The 23,444-nt window shown below is 43.4% G+C and overlaps 1 protein-coding gene across 4 annotated transcripts in view; it reads right to left on the reverse strand.

Annotated features, from left to right (window-relative positions):
• Nucleotides 1-23,444, reverse strand: part of HECW1 (HECT, C2 and WW domain containing E3 ubiquitin protein ligase 1) — a 455,383-nt gene that overhangs the window by 40,271 nt on the left and 391,668 nt on the right. For all 4 annotated transcript variants that reach the window (XM_059397215.1, XM_059397212.1, XM_059397213.1 and 1 more), the window contains 7 exons: nucleotides 23,019-23,124; nucleotides 22,007-22,103; nucleotides 16,490-16,573; nucleotides 15,940-16,049; nucleotides 10,522-10,642; nucleotides 9,659-9,772; nucleotides 8,693-8,845 (listed from right to left, as the gene is read on the reverse strand). In XM_059397215.1, coding sequence (XP_059253198.1) covers nucleotides 8,693-8,845; nucleotides 9,659-9,772; nucleotides 10,522-10,642; nucleotides 15,940-16,049; nucleotides 16,490-16,573; nucleotides 22,007-22,103; nucleotides 23,019-23,124 — 785 coding nt within the window. The remainder of the gene's footprint in view (nucleotides 1-8,692; nucleotides 8,846-9,658; nucleotides 9,773-10,521; nucleotides 10,643-15,939; nucleotides 16,050-16,489; nucleotides 16,574-22,006; nucleotides 22,104-23,018; nucleotides 23,125-23,444) is intronic.

Consider the following 23,444-nt stretch of genomic DNA (forward strand, 5'->3'; position numbering starts at 1 on the left):
AAACATGTTCAAAGGAGTCTCCCTCCTCCCCGCACCTCCCTTTGCTAAAGACCTGAAAGCAGAAGATTTTTACCACCCAAGTAGTGTCTGCTTGCAAAGGGAGAGAAATCAGGGCAGAAGCAGAATGGGGGTAAGAGTCTATGCTACAGATACAAAGGTTCTTGGAGATTTTGACTTGAGAGGTCTTAGAGTTCTGGTTATGACACTGGCAGGGTTAGATGGGCCACCGTCACTGACATGAAATGACCACATGGACCTTCTAGCTGTTGAACAGAAACTGATTAAACAGTGTCAGATCTGAAACCTGGCTTCTGAAAATCTGCTGCTGATGATAATGTGAAGAGTGACTCACATCACAGTAATTGTTGTGATGCAACAATTCAAAGTGATCAAGTGATGCATCAAGTGATGCATGCTAGTACTTAAAACAGAGCACGTGTGACACTCTAGCACTCTGCCTCAGAATGGAGAAGCCATTCACCTGTTTCGATTGTTTAGTCTTCAGAGCTAAGATCTTAGGCTTGCTCTGGGAGAAGTGGCATTTAGAATCACTGAGACAGGGAAAGAACTTCCAGTGGTGATCTTAGAGAGGACAATTGGTAGAGTCTTAAATGATCTGCAAAAATGAGCACTGTTTTTCCAAATCCCAAATATTTTGAACTAAAAATTGAAATGAGGGGTGCATGGGTAGTTCAGTGGTTTAAGCCTCTGCCTTTGGCTCAGGTCATGATCGCAGGGTCCTGGGATCGAGCCCCACATCGGGTTCTCTGCTCAGCGGGGAGCCTGCTTCCCTCTCTCTCTCTGCCTGATGCTCTGCCTACTTGTGATCTCTGTTTGCTTCTACACGTATTTATTGAGTGCCAAGTTTATGATTAGGAAAACAAGGCTGCGGTCTTATAGGGCTTACATTCTAGGGGAGAGACAATAATGAGTTATAAATATATAAGATAAATATATAAATATACTTTATTTCATACAGCAATAAGTTCTATCACTATGCAAAGCTGTTAAGTTGGAGAGTTATAAATGGATGGGCTATTTTATTTTTTTTAAAGATTTTATTTATTTCTTTGACACACAGAAAGAGATCACAAATAGGCAGAGAGGCAGGCAGAGAGAGAGAGGGAGAAGCAGGCTCCCTGCTGAGCAGAGAGCCCAATGTGGGGCTCAATCCCAGGACCCCGAGATCATGACCTGAGCTGAAGGCAGAGGCTTAAACCACTGAGCCACCCAGGCACCCCTGGATGGGCTATTTTCAATCAACTGATCAGGATAGGCCCTTAGAAGAGATGTTTAAACTGAATGTGAATCTTTCCTACTCAAACATAATAATTTCAAAATATATGCATTTTGCACCATTCATACTTTATATCAGACATAAAAATACATTTAGAGCTTTGCACATTTACAGTTTTGTCACCTTCATTCAGAATACATAAGAAGTTTTTACTTGGTATTTTCTTATATATCACTTTATAGCAAGTGGAAAATTTCATATACTTAAATTAACTCTCTATCTCTATGATTCATCACCAAGCTTTGCTCATTTGCTCATTCTCCTTCTGAAATAAGTCCATTCCCACTGCTTTTGCCCTATTTTTTTTTTTGAAAGGACGGTTTCAACAGCCTCTTAAATGACACCGCCATTGTCCACTCCAATTCAACTACTTATAACCAGAGTTGACTTTTGAAAATACAGATTTGATCAAGACATTCTTCTAAAGATATCACACTGTCATCTTCATGATAAAATCCAAAATCCCTGGAATGCCATCAGATGCCCTTTCCTTCTAATAAGGGGACGCCTTTAGAGCCTCTTTATCTCTGTTTTGTAGCCGCACAAAACGGACATGTGTATTCACGCCTCCACCCTGCTGGGAATGTTGGGACCTCTATCTGGATGTCCCTTTTCCCCACACATTTATTTATTTATTTATTTGACAGAGAGAGAGAGAGAGAGGGAGAGCATGCACAAGCAGGGGGAGGGGCAGAGGGAGAAGCAGGCTCCTGGCCAAGCAGGGAGCCTAAGGTGGGGCTTGATCCCAAGATCCTGGGATCATGACCTGAGCTCAGGGCAGAGGCTAAATGACCAAGACACCCAGGTGCCCCAAGATCCCAGCCATTCTTCTTCTTCTTCTTTTTTTTTTTTTAAATATAAAGGATACTTATTTAAATGTTCACACCAGTTTTTAAAAAAATGGAATAACCCAGGCACTTGGGTGACTCAGTTGGTTAAGCATCTACCCTCTGCTCAGGTCACTATCCTAGGGTCCTGGGATCATTCCCTGCTCAGGAGGGCAGGTCTGTTTCTTCCTCTCCCTCTGCTCCTCCACCTGCTCCCTCTCTCTCTCTCAAATGAGCATATAAATAAAAATCTTTTTAAAAATAGAATAAATCTAAGCGTCCAACAATATAATACTCTCACGCTCATTCTTAAGGCTCTTGTACCTAATACTCATTACCATACAATGTGGTAAGGGCATAACATGGTATATATAGCAATTATCATATTGTATTGTAATCTGTCCATTTAAATACCTGCCTTTGCCCTAGTAAGTGGTCTGGAGCCTGATGCTAGAGCCAGGTTGCCTGGGTTCCCGTTTCTACTTGGTTGGTGACTGTCTCTGAGACACTGGCTACATCTGTACCTTATTGTCTTCATCTGTACCAGCACCTTCATCTACTCAGTATCTGGATTATAATATTGTTACACAAAAGTATCTAGAACAGTGCCTGGCATGGTTGGCAAGCTTTCAATGGATGTTTTATTATTTAGCTTTGTATTAGCTCCTGTATTTCCAGGGCCATAAAATCAGTCTAAAATAGCAATTAAAAGAATTAAAAGGTCAGCATATGAATACCTCATGAATATGCAAATGGAAAAGAATGAAGATGTAGACTTTAGAATAGGACTTGGAGGCTTCTGTAGTCAAAGACACATATGACAGACACATGGAGTCTAGCAAATGGTAATATTTCTAGTGGATGGATTGAAAGTCCAAGCTCTAGAGGCTCTTCTAGTTATTTTTGATCCTGGCCTTTCACCTCCATGGGTTTCCCACCATTCTTTGCCTTGCACAGTAACCTTGGGGACAGGTTGCTATGGGCTGCGATGTCTGGAGATCCCTTGCCCTCTGGTTTATGGGTGGTTTGGCCAGTGGGGCTGGAGGATGGGAGAAGAGTGTCGAGATGCTCTTTCCCAGCCCACTGCTGCCTGACTCATGTCCGGCAGGGCTGCAAGCTCCTGTGACTGCAGCTTTTATGGAAGGATCTCTCTCTTACTTGTCAGGAGTGCTATCACTGCTGATTCTGACAGGGTCCTTCTCACTTTGTAAAGTCATTGGACAAATAAGTAAAGAAACAGCAATTACAAGAAGTCCTTTTAGGCCTATGACACACTCCCCCCCAATCAGATTTTTTTTCAGTTTCCTTAATGTGTGTACACTATATTCATTCATACTGGGATCTCTCAACATTTGAGTAGAAACAAAGGGAAGTGGGTAGAATCCATATGCCCCACGGTACAGGCTTCTGATTTCACTGGCTGTTTCCCAGCATATGTGAAGCCCACACACTAGCAAGCAGGGGCCAGAGAATTTCAGGCAGCTGCAGTCAAATGGGAGTGAGCAAGGAAGGCTCTTCTGCCCATCTCTGGGGGGAAGCTGGCCTGGAAGCAGCTGATAGAGAGGCCTAGTGCACTGTGAGAAGAGTTGGAGGCTCTCCATCAGTAACAGCAGAGTACAAAGCTCCCAGGGATATGTGCATTTATTGCCGACACTGTAAGGGCTTTAAAATCACAGATGGTAACAAAGGGTCACCTTTGAGCAACTAATTGTACATGGAAGGTAGGAGCCCTCTATTTTAATGGCCTTGGTACAAGGAAGTGACTGGTGTGGCTTGTGGAACAACACTCAGTTATCCAGCCAATCCTCAAAGACATGTTATTTTAACACCTCAAATTGGCGGGCATGTGCTAGAGTAAAAATAAAACAAACCCGTCTCTGCTCTAATGAAGGTATTTTCAAGGGAGAATCACATAAATCAGGGTACGGGACACAGAAGAAGGCCAATGACAGATAAAAACCAGAAAAAAAAAAGAGAAAAAAAGAAAGAAAAAAGACCAGTGCAAGGATGCCTCCTCCAGCCACACCTGAGCAAGGTTTCAATCCTGGGTGATGTTGGAATCCTGTAAACCTGATGAGTTTTCTGTTCATTTCTGTTGTGTAGAGTGAAGAGGTGGGCAGGGGGCGGGAGTCACTCCTCCTTCCAGGCAGACCCCTGCCCAGGCTTGTTCTGCATCGGGGACAATTTCCAGCGTTACAAAATCAAGGCTGCAACCAGGATGAGTCCTCTACTCTTTTGGTCTGTTTTCTTGTGTGTGATGTATTGGTCACAGCAAGAATCTTCTTCCTGACAGCCCATGTGGATCGTGGGAGAAAGCGTCCTGGGAGTGAGGAAGGAAGGAGAGCCCTGCACCTAGACCCAAGATCAGCCACAGCCCCACCCATTCTGTTGGCGGGGGTGTGGCACCTGCTTTGAGGTTTGGGAACTCAGGATTCACTGACCAACTCCACAGTGTCATCCTCTCCCAGCTGCAGGAGTGACACTGACAAAGGCTCAGGCAGCAGCCTCGGCACCCACGCGGTGCTCATCCATTGTGTTAGGCCCAGAGTGACTCCAAAGTGTGAGCCCTCCTTGGCAACCCTCTTTAAAATGTCTGCCAACGGGCTGACGGAGCACCTCAGGGTGCTCAGTTTTCTTTGTAAAACTATTTGCTACTAGGAACAAGGGAAGCTTCTAGCAAGACACCCAGAAGGAATATTCGCTGCGATGCCCACAGCCCACCAGGGCTTCCCATCTAAAGCTAAATCAGGCTGTGCCCTAGTGGCTCAAGTTTTCTCAGCCATGGCTCTGACCGCCCAACAAGCTTGCTGCCCGCTCCCAGGCCCCTGTGCGCGGATGAGAGAAGCGTCCGAGTCTCTGTGAGGCTCCCTGTGCTGTCCAGCTCCCGTGCTCGTTCTGCATCCTCATGTCTCTACCGGCCCAGGGTGCGGAGGACTGGAAGTTTTGAGTTTCTGCCTTGCATCAGAGGGGAAGTTGCTGCTCACCTTATAACGCTGTAGTGTACAGCACTACAGTGGCCTGGTCTGCCAGGGCTCCGTGGAAATGGTGAGCTGCTCAGAAAGCGACCTGCAGTTTTGTTCTAGGCTACATAGCCCATATACTCAACACGAGTAGGGACCTTGGCAGAACAAAGTCCCCAGGTGCTTTCCTCTGGAAAGCAGCGGTTAGCACCTCCAGGTTACCTACTTTTAGGCCTTTGATGTTTATAAAGCATTCACCCAGAGAACTCCGCAAATGCTTGCAACATCCCTGTGTAACAGTCCCTTCCTCACTGTAATAAAGTGTAACTTACACATCGGCATGGCTGTCCGCTGCCGCTCATGCCAGAGGTGAGCGGAAGGACTGGAGTCTGGTGTGAGAGCAGGGGCCGGGCGGCGGGCTAGCCACCTTCCCCAGTGGAAAGTAACGGAGGCCACTCCCAGGTAGCAAGCCGCAAGTCTTTGTTTGTGCCTTTGCTCTGTGTTTGCACTAAAACATGCTTGACTGCAAGGTTTCCTTCAAAACTCTGGGTCCCAAAAATGCCACCATGGCGCTGACCCTCCTTACCCCGTGCCACAATCTGAATGCAGCCCCCTTGGTCATCTGAATGTACTTACTTCCTGGATCCCCTCAGTTCTGTCCACCAAATCCCAGGCTCCGGAGCCCTACAGACCCCATTCTGCTGCCTACATGTCCCCTCTGCCTCTCCCTCTCCAGACTGCCTCCCCTGTCCCCAGCAGGCGTCTCGTGAGCACCTTCTGCTCCCACCAGTGCGTTCCTTCCCTCGTCATGCTCCTCCCAGGAGCTCAGCTCTAGGGTTCTTCCTTCTTAGCTTTCTCAGGGTCTGCCCATGCCCGGTGTACCCACACTGTCCCTGTCTTGTGGGCCTTGGCTCTGCTCATCATCTGCACAAGCTCTGAGGGCTCTTTCCTCTCCTCTCAAAGTGCAGCCACTCTGCAATCTCCCGCATCCCAGTTTCTAGCCTGGCTGCTCTCCAGCTCACCAGGGCCACAGTTCTAGCTACACAACACATCAACCTGTCCTTAGAGAAGAAAGTGCAAACTACTGGCCAAAGGGTGAATTCCTCACCTTTCCTCTAAATATCATTGAGGGGCACCTGGGCGGCTCAGTCAGTTGAGCATCTGACTCTTGGTTTCAGCTCAGGTCATGATCTCCCTGTGGTGGTGAGATTGAGCCCCGTGCTCGGCTTTGCACTTGGTGGGAGGCTTCAGACCATCTCTCCCTCTCCCTTCTGCTCATGTGCTCTCTCTCTCTCTCGATCTAGCTCTCAATTAAATAAATAAAATCTTTGAGTACTGTTTACCTCATGTAACTCCCATCACAGCCAGTAATATCGGCCCATCCAACCAGGCAACTCCGGACATATGCTATGCATCTCTTTTTCCCTTGAGGCTCCATTACTTCAGTGAACCAACTAGTTCAATCTCTTCTCCCTCCAAGATGCCCTTCAAGCCAGTCTCTTCCTTCCTGGGACACAACCTCTGCCTGAGTGTGAACCCCTTGACTCATCAACTGCTTTAGAGCTGGTTTCACTCTTTCCAGTCTTACCTCCTCAAATGTGTCTCCCTGCAACGGCAAGATTTACTTTCAAAACCACAAATCTAACTACAGTGTACTCCATGTAGGTTATGACCAACTTCCTCTCCTGCCCCAGCCTCACTTCAACCCTGAGGTCATTCTCTGCTCCTAATATGTCTGCACTGCTTGCGGAAAGCTCCATTCCCTCTCATGCTTTTCAGTTCTTAATCCCTATTTGGTTTCTGGGCATATCTTCTCTCCCCTCCTCTGCTGAGTCTCTTAAGACTGGGTGTAGTCATCCCCTCTTTTTTAAGATCCACTGGCTTTACTCCCCACACCCCACCTTGTGTCGAGTGGTTTTGAGAGTTGTAATTTATACAATGTGTTTTAATACATGTATTTAATACAATGTAGTACAATTTTATATAATACAATTTAATACAATTCTCAGGCTTATATATGCATCCCAGGCTTATTCACATGTGTGCATGTGTGTTAAGTATGTGTAGCCTGGCATTTAAGACACTGCAGCACAGCTGTTGGTCTACGCATGTGCTGCTCCCCACCACTCTTACCACTCCGTGGGGGAAAGAGCTTCCTCATTTCACCTCTGTATCTCCCTGGCACACAGTGTGTGTTTGGTTCGTCAATGCTAAATTAATGAAGACATCCCCACAACACCTTAGCACAGTCATATATTTGAAGGAAATATTTCTTTCTTGATTGCTGATTGTAAGTCATTACTTCTAACATCTTAAATGTGATGCTTGCAAACAAAGGGATACTTGAGGGACCGTACTGAGGATAACGCATGTATGCATGTACTCTTGTGTCGCGGGTGCTACCGCACTCTCTACTGTCGGAATGAACCCCTCCTGATGTGACTTTAGTCCGAGCTGGCCTTCAGTTCTCAGGGTCACAAACCCCCTTAGTGGCCCCTTGCACGCTCCACCTGCCCTGCCTCTGTGCTTCTGCCTCACAGACTTCAGCATCCACTTATGGATAAACAGGAAATGGAACAACAATGGGCAACTTTGGGTTCCTCACTTGGGCCAAACACTGAGTGCAGATACACTGCTGCTCCACTCAAGAACTTCAGAGCTACAGGTTTTTGGAGAGAGAGGACACGTGCAATAGCTATAAGTCTTAGCAGAGGTGGGTTATTCTGATGCTATATATCAAAATATGGGCATTGGGGCTCTAAGCCAGGAGGCCAGGGATCACCCCAGGAGCTCCCTCCCCCAGCAGCTGTCACAACACATCAAAAATGAGCAACGTTAAGATATTATCAGTTTCTAGGACTCATTTTCCTCTTAACAGCAGTAGCTCCTACAGTAAGAGTAGGAATACTTTTCAAATCAGGTGTGGTGGTGCCACAGCAGGAAGAAGCTTGCATCCTAGATGTACCACGCAACTTTCTGGAGACTTCTAATACCCACATCTGAGGTATCTCACCACAGAATGGCAGACAGTTGACTGACAGTTATCTTCTTATACATCTTGGTAAGTGGTGATGGATGCCTCCATAAAAGAGAATCAAAGAAATAATGGATTTTCAAGCCGGGAGGATGTTCGGAGAGCACCTGACCCAGCAGCCTTACTTGCTTCATGGTAAGAGGCACAAGCTGATATCGACAGTTCTAGAGCCACTGGTCTACCATCAAGAACATGTCCAACCCAGTGAATACCTCCAAGGAGCCTCCACCAGGGACTCTTTAGGATTTTAGTAGACTTTTCAACATTTGGTAAACATTTCAACATTCAACTACGTCTACTTACCTCAGTGCTTCCTCAGAAGGCAATTACTGGCTCTTTTAGTGATTTGCTGTTCATAGTAAATCTGCAGTGTCTTTCGTAATTCCTTTCATGTTCTGGGTGAAAACTAACAGAATCTTCTTTCTAGGGCTTTCTTGTTCACTCTCATTACCCCTCTTAGTATCTGGCCCACTGCTCTAAACAAGAAATAGTGCTGCTCAAGTCAGTACTACTGATGTCTGACTGAGAAAGACCAGAACTTTCGAGCTGAGAAAGCGAGCCTTCCAGATCTTACCATTCAAGATGGTTTTCCACAAACGCGGACATGGGGCTGATCTGCACTGTGTAGGTGTCATTTGCAGAGTACTCAAAGAGTCCGTAGTAAGGGTTGAATAGCTCCTGAGACAAAAGGAAGAAGAACTCTCGCGAAGGACCACTGTAGTCCAGGCTGCAAAGGAAGCAGAGGCCCAAGAAGCTCGTTACTTGTTGGGGGAGGGGCCTGTTTCTACCCAGGTGCTAGTCTGTTCCTTCAGTCAGTGTAGGGAAAGCAGAGAGAGGCCTCTGATCCTTACAGTGGATGCCTGTGGGAGCACAGTCTGCTGTAGAAAGTGAGGAAGCAGCTTCGGGATGTTTCTTACTAGATGTCCATGAATAAATTTCCTATGGCAGTGTTTCTTAGCCTTTATTCAATCATATGATCCTACTGGATAAAACACAGAGCTGGCCCATCTGAAAGAAGGAGCTTGCTGTGAGAGGCATAAAAGAGTTTCCCATGATAGTACATGGGTGAGAACCAAGAAAACTTCCAAGTTTGTTGTGATACGCCCTTCTAGGTAGGCTTATCTTCCAGTGTTGGAGATAGTTTTTCACAAAATCACTGAAATGCTAGGGAAAATTTGCTATGTAGTTCTTTATGTGCACTCTAGGAGGAAGAGCTTTTTGATCAGATACTCAAAAGTGTACACAACCTGAAAAAGTAAAGATCCAATAGCTTAAGTCTATATTTTTGGTTGTGCACAATGTAAATAAGTAACCTCAGACTCTAACACAAGCCAATAATCTTGGGCTTTTGAAGAACATAATTCTAAAGTTTGGCAATGCCTGGAGAGAGAAAGACCTCCTGGAGGGACATGATCAGAATCACCTTGGGGCAAAGGCTAAGAGCTATCCTGTTCTTTTTTTCAGAAAAGTCACCAAGATCTGGTGACTCTGGCCTGCCCACACTGAATGAGGTGTCTGCATAAAACTGCTGGTGCCTCACCCCTCCTCTCCAACAAAGGTGACGTAGAGTTTGTTTCGCTGAAGCTCCTTCCGGGAATAGGCCATCACCTGATTGAAGGTTCCCTCCAACAAATGGTCCCGACGAATGATGAGCCTGGGAAGAAGCCATGTGGGCAGTGAGTAGTGGCTCTGGGCTCTGATGTTGGAGAGTGCTCTAGATGAGTTGTGAGCGCCCAAGCTTATGGTGTCACCCCCTTGCCTCTCCAACTTGGTGAAGATCACATGAGTTCAGCAATGGATTTATTTTAACGCTCTTTTCAAAACACTGGGAGCACAAGGACAACATGTACATTTTTATAATTGGATGACCTCCACCATATTTCCCTACTTTTAGGATTCTTTTGAACAATTCCAAAGAGAATCTCTTAAGTTGGATTTCTGAGTTAAGATTTAGTGTTTAAAGATGAACACAATAAACCCAGAGGGGAAAAATATAACTATTCACTTAGACCTCTGTTACAAAGTTATAGAATGTATGAATTTGACAAATGAATTAAATTTGCTCCAAGAATAAGTAAGAGGAAATACATAATTTTAAAAATTTAGTTCAAGATTCTTGGTTTTCTGTAAAGGTCTATCATTAATTTTGTATATGCCTTTGTCTGAAATGTTTTTTTTTTCTCTCTCTCTCCTTCTCTTCTCTTTCCTTCCTTCCTGATTCTCTTCCAATTTAACTTCCTTCTTTCTTCCCAACTTTTTTTTTTTTAACATTCCTCCTTTCTATGAACATAACTGTTACCACACCATGGAATCCAATCTCCAAAAAGTATCACAAAGTATAGGGGAGAAAAGGATAGGAACATCTAGCATCCGAATTCGGTGAACAAGCATTGGAACACTCACTTAATTTTCCCTGGACCCTGACCAAATCCTTTGGCTTCCAATTTTCGGTAGAAATTTCGGAGCTTGGCTTCAAAGTCTCTCCGGTAGGGTGAAGGGGCTCTTGCACTGGCTCTCTGTAAGCCTGCAGAGAGAAGCACATGGTCTGAAGGTCATCACTGATATGTGGAGCAATGTCAGAAGAAGGGCCAACCGGAGGCACATTCCTATGTCTTATTTTCCTCTCAAAAAAGTTTCCTTTGATTTCCATTACTCTTTCAGTTTCTTTTGTAATAAATGGAAGTAATATAGTAAAGAGAAAAATGAATTCTGATGACAATAAACATTTATGTCTTCCACTCCACCTCAAGTTGTATTTCTCTTAACAATACCTTCGTGAGAATATCTGTTGGCTTAACTGTACTTAAATAATCTAAATCAGCATATCAAACTAGTCTAAATTTTTCTTGTAAGTTTCTATGTTATAATAAGTGATTATAACTGTAGCGAGGCAACTCAGACTAACACATGTGTATGGCGTACTTGTCTAACTATACTGACCCTAAAATAAACAGAGGTGTCCTGTAGGGCCCAGAGCATTGAGGACTTTATATTAGATTATCTTGTATCATAGAGGAAACATTTGTAATAGTAATAATAATGACTTTCTGATTCTATTTAGAAAAAGAGTTTTTATATCACTGTTTTGTGAATGCTTTGTTATCCTTATATACTTTTTAATGAGAAAAGGAGTGGAAAAAATAACATTCTTCTCCAAGTTTTACAGATGACCAGAATCATGGCCTGCCCCTTCAATAACTACTATATTCCAGGTATTGAATTAATATTCTAAAGAAGACTGATACCAATAAACTCACAGGCAGGACAATATAATTACAAGTTGAGATGACTGCTAGCTAGGAAGGAAAGGAACTCAGTTCTTTGATATCAGAGAGCACTCTGGCCAAGTTTGGGAAGGCTTCCCTGGGGAATATTCCCTGGGGAAGAATAAGTAAGCATGAATTAGACTGAATTAGTTGGGAAAGGCTTCCCTTTAACTAAGACACGACATGAGCTAGGAGAAGAGCAGTCTAGGTAGAAGATCAGCATGTACAAAGGTACTGAGGCAGAATGGAAAGTGGGGCTCAGGGTACATGGATCAGAGTGATGCAAACAAGGCTTGCGAGGTGGGTGGATGATCAAAAGGATAAGGTCCATTCTGCTAAACAATTCTGTTTAATACTAAGCACAGTAGGAAGCCACTGCACGAGGACTGACATGATGACAATTGAGTTATGAAAACATTAGTCTTTCTGCAGGAGAGAGAAAAACGAGAGGCCTGGGGTGGATTTAGAGAGCCTAAACTAGACTAGGGTGGTGTCAGTGAAGGTGAGGAGAGCACAGACTGTGGTGTGTTTAGGAGGCAATGAACTGGACATAGGTAGTGAGGGAGAGGTGGGCTTTAGGTTTTGTAACTGAAGGAACTGCATCGATAGTCCATGAGATGGGGACAATGAAAGAAGAACATATCTGTGGGGGAGATCATAAGCTTGGTCTTTGATGGTGCTACCCTTGAATGTCTAATTGGAAAGAGACATGGTTTGAGAGAGAGAAGAGAAGAAACCTGGGACTGAGTTTTAGACATGGCAGGAAGTGAAGGATGAGTCTGCACAGGTGGCCAAAGAAGTAGTTGAAATGCATACAGTAGTGTCACAGAAGCTTACTGAAGAAGTGACTTAGGGGGAGCAATCAATAATGTCAAATGTGGCTTAATGTTAAATGTGAGAATTACCCACTGGACTGTGTGTCTGGAGGTCATGGTGACCTTAGTGAAGGCAGGTCCTCTGATGTGCCAGTGTGGAGTGGAAGGAGGGGTAGGCTTGGAAGGCTTGTAGGATTGGCAGCAGGCAGTTGAGAAAATGTCTACCTAATGGCTTCAGTTTTCTCAGTGAAGGGAGAAGGGGCTTCATTTGCTAGGAGAGACACAGAGAGCTGGAGTTTTGAGGGGCGCATAAACATTCAAAATCTCAGTAGGGGGCACCTGGGTGGCTTAGTTGGTTGTGTCTGACTCTTGATTTTGGCTCAGAGGTCATGATCCCAGGGTTTTGAGATCAAGCCCTGTGTTGGGCCCCTCCCCCTGCACACTCTCTCTCTAAAAAAGAAAAAGAAAAAATAACCAGCAGTAGGGAAGTTTACCTAGGAAACATGGTCGAGTTTTCTTTTGGGTATTCAAGGTCTAGGTGAGGTGAGAGATGGCTAACATATAGTTTGTAGTCTGCCCTGTCAGATGAATTTGCCCAAGAAGTCCTGAGCATAGATGCAGAGGAAGCAGATAGCATGTTTATCAAGGGGCAGAGTTCTGCAAACAAAATGGAGAGGACTGGGGAGTTTAGGCCATTGGCACAGATGTTACAAAGAAAATGAACTGTGGAATCTATGCTGGGTAAGGGAAGAACAGAAAGGAAAGGAGAGACATGCATGAACTAAGGTCCTGATGAGGACAAGGGACAGTAATGGGGAGAGTAGTTGAACAAGCATGTTGGATGGGAGTAAGATGCTTGAATCAGTGATTTTAGAGATAACGACAGGGGTGGGAAGATGACTGTGGGAACGAGTGGTTGCACCGGGGGGAAGGTCATTGCAGACCAGAAATTCCAGAAACCAGGAGCTCAGGGAAATGAATGGGTGTCCTTGTGTATGCTGAAGTCATTCAGGATGATGGAAGCACTTGAGAAGGAGAGGGGGATTATGAGACAGGTACCGCAGTCTTTGAGAATGACAGAAAGGCTGGGAGATGACAGCAACTGGGGTGGTGGGGAGAGACAGCTGAGTAGTATAATCAAGGAAGTGTGAAGGGCCCTAGCCTCACCTTTGTGCCTCCACAGCACCTGAGGCGTAAGGGAACCAACAGCCACCACTTGAAAAAAGCTATCCTAAGTGAAATGACAGGTTTCAGGCTACAGGTTCAACTAGAATACAAGTCTTTAGGTGCAAGTAGCATTTTCTGCCCAGTAGAATGCAGGTAGCACCGAGTTAAATTTCATGAAGGTCTAAAAATATGGGAATTGTAAAATTTAACACCAAAACATTTGGATTACATAATCTAGGACCCTATGGTCAGAGCTAGGAGAATTAAAAATTAAAATGAATTGCAAGATTGTTTGCATTCATGGTATTAGTAATGCCTTTTATAAAAGTTATGCAAATAATTATCATTTAGCAAATAACTCTTTATTCTCTTTTATTTTTCTATTTGTACTATTATATCTTCCCCATGTCAAGATGTTAAAATCATACTCTACTTTCAACTGTTTGAACCAAAGTGCAGATGCTTTATCAGGCTAGGACAACATCTATGACAAAATGAAAGATCATGGTGGAGACCCACAGTTGTCCCTAAATGGAAGGCTCTGCTCCCCAAAAGTAAGTCATCCTGTGTGCACCAGAAACATTTGGCTGTCCTGATGTTGGCTCAGGCAAAGCTCCTCATCCTCCTTTCCCAGCCCACGGCATCTCAATTACACTGTATGTCCTTAACTAAGCCTTTGGTGCACTGGTTTGGAGGAGACGACAATGAGGAGATACTGACTTAGAAACAGATTCTAGCAATTAATAAAACTACCTCTAAGAGATAATTCTCAGGACATGACTTGGAGGAGCCAAACTAATATATTCATTTTAGAGACCTTCAGCAGTTCCAAGTAATGCCGAGTGAGACATCCCTTTGGAGGGACGAAACACACTGCTAAAATATCTCTCTTGTGACTTTCTCCAGTGGCTTCAAAAACTAAGCTTGGACAGACTCTAGAAGCTGTGAGATATGAACCTACTAGATTTTTATTTTATTATTTTTCTCCTTCCTTCATTCTTTCCTTCCTTTTTAAATTAAGTTTAATTAGCCAATATACAGTATTACATCATTAGTTTTTTTTTTTTTATTGTGTTCAGTTAGGCAACATATAGTAGATCATTAGTTTTTGACAGCGTTCAATGAGTTGCATAGAATACCCAGTGCTCTTCGCAACATGTGCCTTTCTTGAAACCCATCAGCCAGCTACCCAATCCCCCCACCCTTCTCCCTTCTCAAACCCTCAGTTTGTTTCCTGGAGTCTATAGTCTCTCATGGCTTGTCTGCCTCTCTGATTTCTTACCATTCGGTTTTATACATCATTAGTTTTTGATGTAGTGTTCAATGATTCATTAGTTGCGTATAACACTAGTGCTCATCAGATCACGTGCCCTCCTTAATGCCCATCACCGAGTCATCAACCTACTACGTTTTTATAACTAAATCCCTTTACTTTTTAAGCTATAAAAAGAAATTTGGGTTTACCACCAAGACTCTGACCAAGGTGGTATAATAAACCAAGTAACTGAGGAAAAACTCTCCAATATCTGGATCCCATTTGGGAGTATAGATTTTACTTAGTAACTAATCATTTTGATTAGATTTGATGAACCCTTTGTCACTAAAGAGTTCAGTATTCATTTCCTTATTTGGAATGGAAGATACCTATAAAGAATTTCTATTTCATGAGTAAATTAATCCTAATACATAGAAGAAAACAGCTGGGGAACAATTGTACATGTAAGAAAAGTCTTCAACGTCTTCATAGGGAACATTATGGTGGCCCCTAGTAACCATATCACTGAGCAACTCCTTAGCAAAAAGTTACCAAAATTGGTATCTAGTAACATTCTGAGTCATAAGGCAGAATGTTTTGGAAACAGTTCTTCCCTTCTAAATGCCTCCAGGGTACAAAAGCAATTTAGAGCAGGGTCAGCAGACCTTTTCCTGTGAGGGGCCAGATAGTAAATATTTTAAGCTTTTGCAGCCATCTGGTCTCATCGTTATTACTCCTCTACGCCGTTATAGTGTGAAAGTTGCTACAGAAAACACACAAGTAAACAGGTGTGGCTGGGGTTCAATAACATTCTATTTACAGACACTGAGATTTGAATTTCACAGTATTTTCACATGTCATGAAATACTGTTTTTGTAAAAAAGATTTTCCAATTATTTAAAAATGTAGAACATAGGGGCTCCTGGGTGGCTCAGTGGGTTAAGCCTCTGCCTTCAGCTCAGGTCATAATCTCAGGGTCCTGGGATTGAGCCCCACATCAGGCTCTCAGCTCAGGGGGGAGCCTACTTCTCCCCCTCTCTCTCTCTCTCTGTCTGCCTCTCTGCATACTTGTGATCTCTCTCTCTGTCAAATAAAGAAATTAAATCTTCAAAAAAATGTAGAACGCAGTATTACAAAAACGGGCAGCAAATTTCAACACCCAATCTTGGCAGTGTGCTTTCAATCAGAAAATTGAGAGGGAGGAAGAGAGAGAGAGAGCTCATACACAACTGTCCTTCTCCTACCTCCATCTGGGGGAAACACGGGTCACCACTGACATAAGACAGAATGCCAGACGCTCAAGTTACGCTCAAGTTACCTGGGGAGTTCTGAGGTGAGGAACAGGGTGAACAGCGGGGAGAGAAGCTGTACCCGGGGAGGAAGGCAGCCTGCAGTGGGACGTAGGACATAATCTCTTCTTCAAAGAGACTGCAAAGTAAAAAAGAAGAAGAGAAATAAGAAGAAGCAGAGGAGAAGGAAGAAGAAGAAAGAAAAAAAGTTAGTTTTCTGTCCATGAGAGAATATTCATGAACTGCGGTAACAGTGGTTACGGTTCTCACAAGGCAACAACAAAAGCACTTAGGTTCACTTAGGTAGGCCGATGCCGGCATGCAAATATTCTCAGCATTATTTTAAACCCTAATTAATCCTGAAATAATTGTCTCTTTCAAGTACTATATACAGTTCTTGACACCCCAGTTGTAAATGTAAAGGCGGCAATGGACAGCAGGTACAAGGGTGGAGGCCCTACTTTAGTTGCAGCCAGTAGAATCCTCTAAAACAAACGGTGAGTGTTTCAGTCATAGCTGTAGTGGAGGAAGACTGCCCAGAGCAGCCTTTCTAGAAGCGTTTCAGGCTTAGCCCCTTACCTCAGCAAAATGACTAGATCTGCATCACAGGACAACTTTTCAAGCCCGTGATTACCCTCAGTCCGAATGTAATGGATTTTCTCCCTAGAAAAATGTGGGAAACAAAGTATGAATTACCAACAGGTAAGTTAGGGAATAAATCTCCCAATTTTTCCCCTCTCTGATGATAATAATGTGAACCCAGATCTTCATCATTACTTGAATATTTTCAGGCAACAATATAATAAATTTGTCCTTTTGGTGGGTATATTTTTGAAAAGGGAAACGTTTGGGCCTCTACAAAGATATGCAAAATAAGATCGAACAGAGAAATGCACTGTGACTCAACCTCTCAGTATAGGTAGCCCATCACTGCAGTAAAGGCTATTGTCAAAACCTGGGGGTGTTCACAGTGTCTTCACTGACTGGGGTTTCGAAAAACGGAGCGGAACTGTCCGCACCATTTCGCAGGGAAGATGTGGAAGCCCAGCCGAGCGTGCAAGCGCCATTCCTCCTCCACCAGCTGTCTCTCCCTTCATGTTCCTGTTCTCGACTCCATGTTCCTGAGCGTTGGCCTCTAAATCCTGATACCACCTCACAGAACTCTTGTTTGGAAGACTTTGGTGGATCTTCTCCCCTGGTTTGCTAACTCAGTCTCACAAAGGACTCTCAAACATATGTCATTCCAAAGACCGTGCCCCTGCGGCCCATCATCCCATTCCCCAAGGGACCTTTATGTGGGAAAGCCCCTGGTCTCTCTGTCTGGAGGAAAAATGGGAAGAACATTCTAGGGATTGCCCTTTATTCCCAGTGTCCCTGAGGACATGAAGTCTAAAGAGGGTCAACTCTATTACGGCAGCAGAGTGCCCACAGAAATTGTCACTGCCCTGTAGTGGTTCTATTATCCCACTGCCCACATGAACCACATCCATATATAAGAAAGCCGAACACAGTTTTCTGAGACTTTCAGTGGCTCTCGACAGGACATAGCACCTTCTGTCATGTCTATGAAAATTTCATGCAGACCCAGTTGTCTGGGGGGGCCTCCAAATGCCCCTGGGACTCAATCCCAAAGGTACTGGCACTGGGAAGGATCTCTAAAGGTTAGAATACCTCTCCTACACATAATAACCCTTGCCCACCAGGAAAACTCCAGTGCAAAACTCTCCTCAAGACTCTGTTCACTACAGCCACCTGCCTCCTTGACATCTTGACATCTCCCCTTGTGGCCTCAAAACTTAATATCCAAATGAAATCCTTGATATTCTTTCGTCTTTATCGCTGAACTCTGATCTTGTCCTTTGTGGCCTTTAACACATTCTATAGCTATATATATTTGGCTTAAGGAAAAAAAAAAGGCAAACTTGCCTATCATCTGCCCTCCTCAACAGATGGCAAATACCATGCAACGTAAGGCCAATGTCTGCTTTGTTCTGCTACTGTGTACACAGCCTCCCACAGTTCTGATTCAGAACACTGGCACAATAAAAACACCAGGTGAAGGAAGAATGAATGAATGAAAACTGCTACCATGATCCTTAAAGTGAAGAAATGTCATCAGCCGCTGGGTTTCTGGCTTCATCTTCCCTTTCCACATGTGGCTTCCTTATGATTCACTGCTGTCTGCTGAACAGCTTTCTGAGGACCCACCCTCCACCCTTTAACCCAGAAACTGGCTTTGTGGACCCACGATAGTGGATCCATGGCTCCCTGAGAAGAGCAAGGCTGAACAGGGGTCACAGCCCCCACCTGGAGACCACAGAGGAAGCAGTAATTTCTTTCTCTGAACAGTGTCATGGGGAAAGAAGGTTTTCTTTTCAACCTCTGGACTTTTAAAATAGAGCTTAGTCACCCTCCTGTCACACTCAGGGGCAAGCACAGGCCCAGTCATAGCAAGTAATGCCCAGGTTCCTGGTTCCTGGAAGCCTGACTCCCTGAAGAGCAGTTTCTTCCTCTTACTATTCTCCCTTTTTTATTCCATAGCTTTTTAGTTACTATGGGCCTTCTGCTTTTGATGAGATATTCGGGCTCTCATCCTGGGCCTACAGGTCCTTAAAGGAGTCCATAATCTTAAAGAAGCTATTAGTTTCTGTACTAAATAATTGCCAAGATTTTTTCCAATTACAAGATGTCTTAATTCCAATATCTGGAAAATTGTAATTGTACAATTCTGCACTGCAACAAAGACTTTAAGGTTTCTTGAATTTTGTTATAATGCAATACTATGCAATAGTGCTGAAAATAGTTTACTTTCACTCTTTTACTCACAGGATTACATTTTTCACTTTTAAAGATGACTTAAATGAGACTCTAGTGCCTTTGGTGAGTTCAAATTCCTCAGAAGAATTAGCTGTGAACTCATTACTTAGTAACAGAATCAGTAACATATAAAATGTTTAAGAGCAGCAATCTCTCAGAAACTTTCCAGAGAGTACAATCCCTCTGAAAATCCTTTGGAAATTCCCTTAAGTTATGATATACTGTGAGTCATAGAGTAATTCACAGATAAATGACCCTTCTGTGGCACAGTAATAAAATGGGCAGAGCGAACAGAAGTGGATGGGACAATCACTCGTGCTGAAGGTCACCTGTTCACAATAAAGATCTTCCCTTCACTCTAAATTTAATTAATGTTTCTTATCTTCAAAGCAGAGGACCTGGTTCTGAGGGGGAGAGTAGTACAAAGCAAGGACCAGAAGGTCCTGCTGTAAGGAGTTTACATATCATATGGAGACAGTAGTACAGACAGTGTTCAAGAGATAATGGAAAAAATAGAGTAGAAGGACAAAAAGGGAGTACTAATAAAGTAAGGCAAAAGAAGTCATGAAGTTTGTCTAGGTCAGTGAATCTTTGCCATTTGGTTTGAGCCTTTAAAAGGAGTGAGAGGTCCTTAAGAGAAAAGCCGTTCCTGAGAGGGCAGAACAAGGAGAGAACACAGTTGTTTAATGGAGGTGGAAGATACCAGAAGGAAAAAATTAGCACGGGATGGAGAGTTAGGTTAGGGCCAGACTTTGGAAACTGCTTAGAAATCCTGACTTTATTTTATACACAATGGGAAGTATTTTTAAAGGCTGGTGTAAGATGATTTATTCTGTGCTATAAGAAGGTAATTTTGTCCTAGATCCAGGGGACACCTTTGAGGACACCCCTAGAAAATCCAGGAGAGAAATGTTGAGCACCCAAACACAGGCTATGATAGGGAATAAAAAAAAAAAAAGGTTAAAAAAAAAAGGCTGGAAGAGAGGAAGTGAGAGGCAGATGTTTGGATGTAGAGACAGGGAAAGAGGGAAGAGTGGAGATCCGGCAACGGGGAAAATAGTGATTCTAATGCACACGGAGTAAAAAGCAGGGAAAAGAGGTGTCTGTGAGGGTGTGTGGGTGTGTGTGGGGAGAAGAGTGAATGATCCACCCAGGCAGGAGTAATAGGAATTTGAATAGCAAAGAGGCTATGTTCAGGTGTTGGTGATTCACTGAGGAAGTCAAATCAGAGTACTACAGCTGTCAGCTAGACGCAAAAGACCACCAAATGGGAGATGACAAGTTAGTGACTGCACTTGTGCCCACCTTCCCTGATCCTTTACACACACTCATAAAAGCATCTCCACAGTGCCCACATGATAACTCTGTATCTGAAGAGATCAAGGGCATCTATGGGCTGAATAACGGGCCCAGATCAATGGTCTCTAAGAGATGGAGTAAGAATTCAAACTCCAAGAGGAAACACTTAACCATCACGTATAGCCAGCTTCCAAATGTTATGTAGTCAGCTGACGCAGAGAGATACCTGAATATCTTGCAAAGAAAGTGGGATCTAACTTCAGAGGATATGTTCTCTTGTTATCACCGTGAGTGGCTGTCCTTTCCAAATGACATGGATTCAGTTTCAGAGACACTCATGCAACAGTGACACTAATGGATATTAAGATATAAGTAGTTAGAACACAGGATACTTCTGATACTTTTGGCTTGCTTGTTGGTGTATTTTTGAATATGTTCATCTAATAGTTGGTTTACCATTAACTGTGATATTTTAAAGATAAAACATTTAAAATGGATTAAAGACCTAAATGTGAGACCTAAAACCATAAAATTCCTAAAAGAGAACATAGGCAGTAATTGCTCTGACATTGGCTGTAGAAGCATCTTTATAGATATGTCTCCTTTGGCAAAGGAAACAAAAGCAAAAATAAACTTTTGGGACTACGCCAAAACAAAAAGCCTTTGCAAGTGAAGGAAACCAACAACAAAAGACAATGTAGTGAGTGAAAGAAGATATTTGCAAGTGATATACCCAAAAAGGGGTTAACATCTAAAATATTTAAAGAACTTATACGACTCAACATCAAAACCCCCCTAAGTAATCTAATTAAAAGTGGAAAGGGGACATGAATAGATATTTTTCTAAAGAAGATATCCAGATGGCCAAGAGACACATGAAAAGATGCTCAACATCACTCATCATCAGGGAAATGCAAATCAGTACCACAATGAGACATCACCTCACACCTGTCAGAATGGCTAATATCAGAAACACAAGAAACAACAAATGCTGGTAAGGATGTGGAGAAAAAGGAACCCACAAGCAGTGTTAGTGGGAATGTAAGCTGGTGCGCTACTGTGGAAAAGAGTATGGAGGTTCCTAAAAAAAATTATAAATAGAATTACTACATAATCTAAAAATTCCACTAGTGGGTATTCACCCAAAAAATTGAAAACACTAATTCAAAAAGATATATGCACCCCTGTGTTTATGGTAGCATATATATATAACAGCCAAGATATGGATGCGATCCAAGTGTCCATCCACAGATGAATGGATGAAGAAGATGTGGTACATATATGCAATGGAACATTACTCAGTCATAAAAAGAATGAGATCTTGCCATGTGTGACAACATGGATAGATCTAAATGGTATAATGCCAAGTAAAATAGGTCAGTCAGAGAAAAATACCATAGAGTCTCACTCATATGTAGAATTTAAGAAACAAAACAAATAAGCAAGGCAAAACAGGGACAAAGGAGAAACAGGCCCTTAACAACAGAGAAGAAACTGATGGTTACACTAGGGGAGGCGGGTGGGGAAATGGGTGAAATAAGTGAAGAGGGTTAAGGGTACAGGGACCACGAAGAGCACTGGGTAAAGCACAGAACTGCTGAATCACTACACTGTCCACCTGGAATTAATATCACATTAGTTACTGTGTTAATAACACTTGAATAAAAAATTTATGTGGTGCTTTACATAAGTAATTCTTTTTTGGAAGCTATTTTACTTTTCCTGTGCCTCCCTCCGAATCAACGGAAATCATATTGGCATTGTATGAATAGTATGTGACCCGGCAATATGACTAGCTCTGATTATTGTGACACTGCAAAGAATATTAGAACCCCCCGGATCCTTCGTTTTCAGCATTCAAGACATAATTAAATACATGAACAAAACACAGGCTTCTGTTCTCTCCCCACGGAGGTGCTGTCCCACCTGGAAGACCAGCTGGAGAGACCCAGAGCTAGAGGATGAGGGACAAGCCCCTACCTGAGTGCGTGGTTTCTCGCCAGGCTTGGCTGACGCTCTTGCAGCATTTCAAAAATGTTTGGTTGGCGAAGAAATGCCACAATCTTGTCATTATATGCTGAAACAGACAGAACGGCGAGTTGTGGTTGAGTCTTCAACCCAGAGGTAATTTCTCTAGTGGTTGGAAAATGGCTGCTTGATGCCAGGATTAACCCAGGAGTTTGAAGGGCAGGTGACATACTCATCAAAAAATGTAAGCTCTTGCAGGTTGTTTTCTGTGACATAATAGCACTATCATTTTTAAAAGAGCAAACCAAAAGGGAACCAGATCTAAGTTAATCATCCTTAATATTCCAGGAACTTAACTGTGTGTTAACTCATCCCTGTGTGAACAGGTGAAGGAAAATAAAATAGCTCTTCCATGAGGAGAGTTGTACTCTCTTCCTTCTGACTTCTCTTGGTCAGTTATTATAGTTATTATGGCAAAAAATTTTACATGAATTCAAAGAAACCCTTTTTTGAGCACTTGACCCTGACGACCTGTGGCCAAGGTTGATTTCCCAGTAGTGATAATGGAAATATCCAAATCCACCGGGGCTCTCTCACCTCACTTCCCTTGATACAAGTGGGATGTACCTCAAGAGATAACTGAGGTTAGGAACGAAGACTGTGCTGACTTATCCCCATACAAGGGAGTTCTAAATCAAAAACTGCATCTGAGAGCAACAGGTCCCATCACTTCATTTAAACTATGCTCTCCTGTCTCGGCTAACAAATCACTGACTGGAATACAGAAGAGAGGGATGGGGGTCTGGAAGAGAGCAGAAGAGAAACAGGGAAGATGGTAGGTCAAATTGAGGAGTGAAGGGAAAGGAAAAAGGGGCACAAGGGGGATGGAAATAAAGGGTAGGGCTAGATTACACCATAGGGGAGGAAAAAGGAGAACACAGAATCCTAAATATTAAAAGATTCATGACAAGAAAAAAAAAGGCTAAGTGTTGGGTATCCGGGGTCCCCAAAGCATAATACATACCTAGTGGCAATGACTCGTGTTGGTGTTGGCTTCGAATAGCGGCTACTAGGCTGTGTCCTGGCCTGGCCAGTAAAGAGGCTCCTCTGTTTCTAGAGACTTCTGAAGCCTAATTTCAAAATAAAATTGTTAGCACTGGAAATCTTATCAATTTCAGATGGTCTTTTGATACTAATTTTTCAATATGAGGGGTAAAAGATCCTGTTATCACCTAAGTTAAGAAAGAAATGAAGTGGGACGCCTGGGTGGCTCAGTTGGTTAAGCAGCTGCCTTCGGCTCAGGTCATGATCCCAGCGTCCTGGGATCGAGTCCCACATCGGGCTCCTTGCCCCGCAGGGAGCCTGCCTCTCCCTCTGACTCTGCCTGCCTCTCTGCCTGTGCTCTCTCTCTCTGACAAATAAATAAATAAAATCTTTAAAAAAAAAAAAA

This window comes from Mustela nigripes, chromosome 4 (assembly GCF_022355385.1).
Source record: "Mustela nigripes isolate SB6536 chromosome 4, MUSNIG.SB6536, whole genome shotgun sequence".
Taxonomy (NCBI): domain Eukaryota; kingdom Metazoa; phylum Chordata; class Mammalia; order Carnivora; family Mustelidae; genus Mustela; species Mustela nigripes.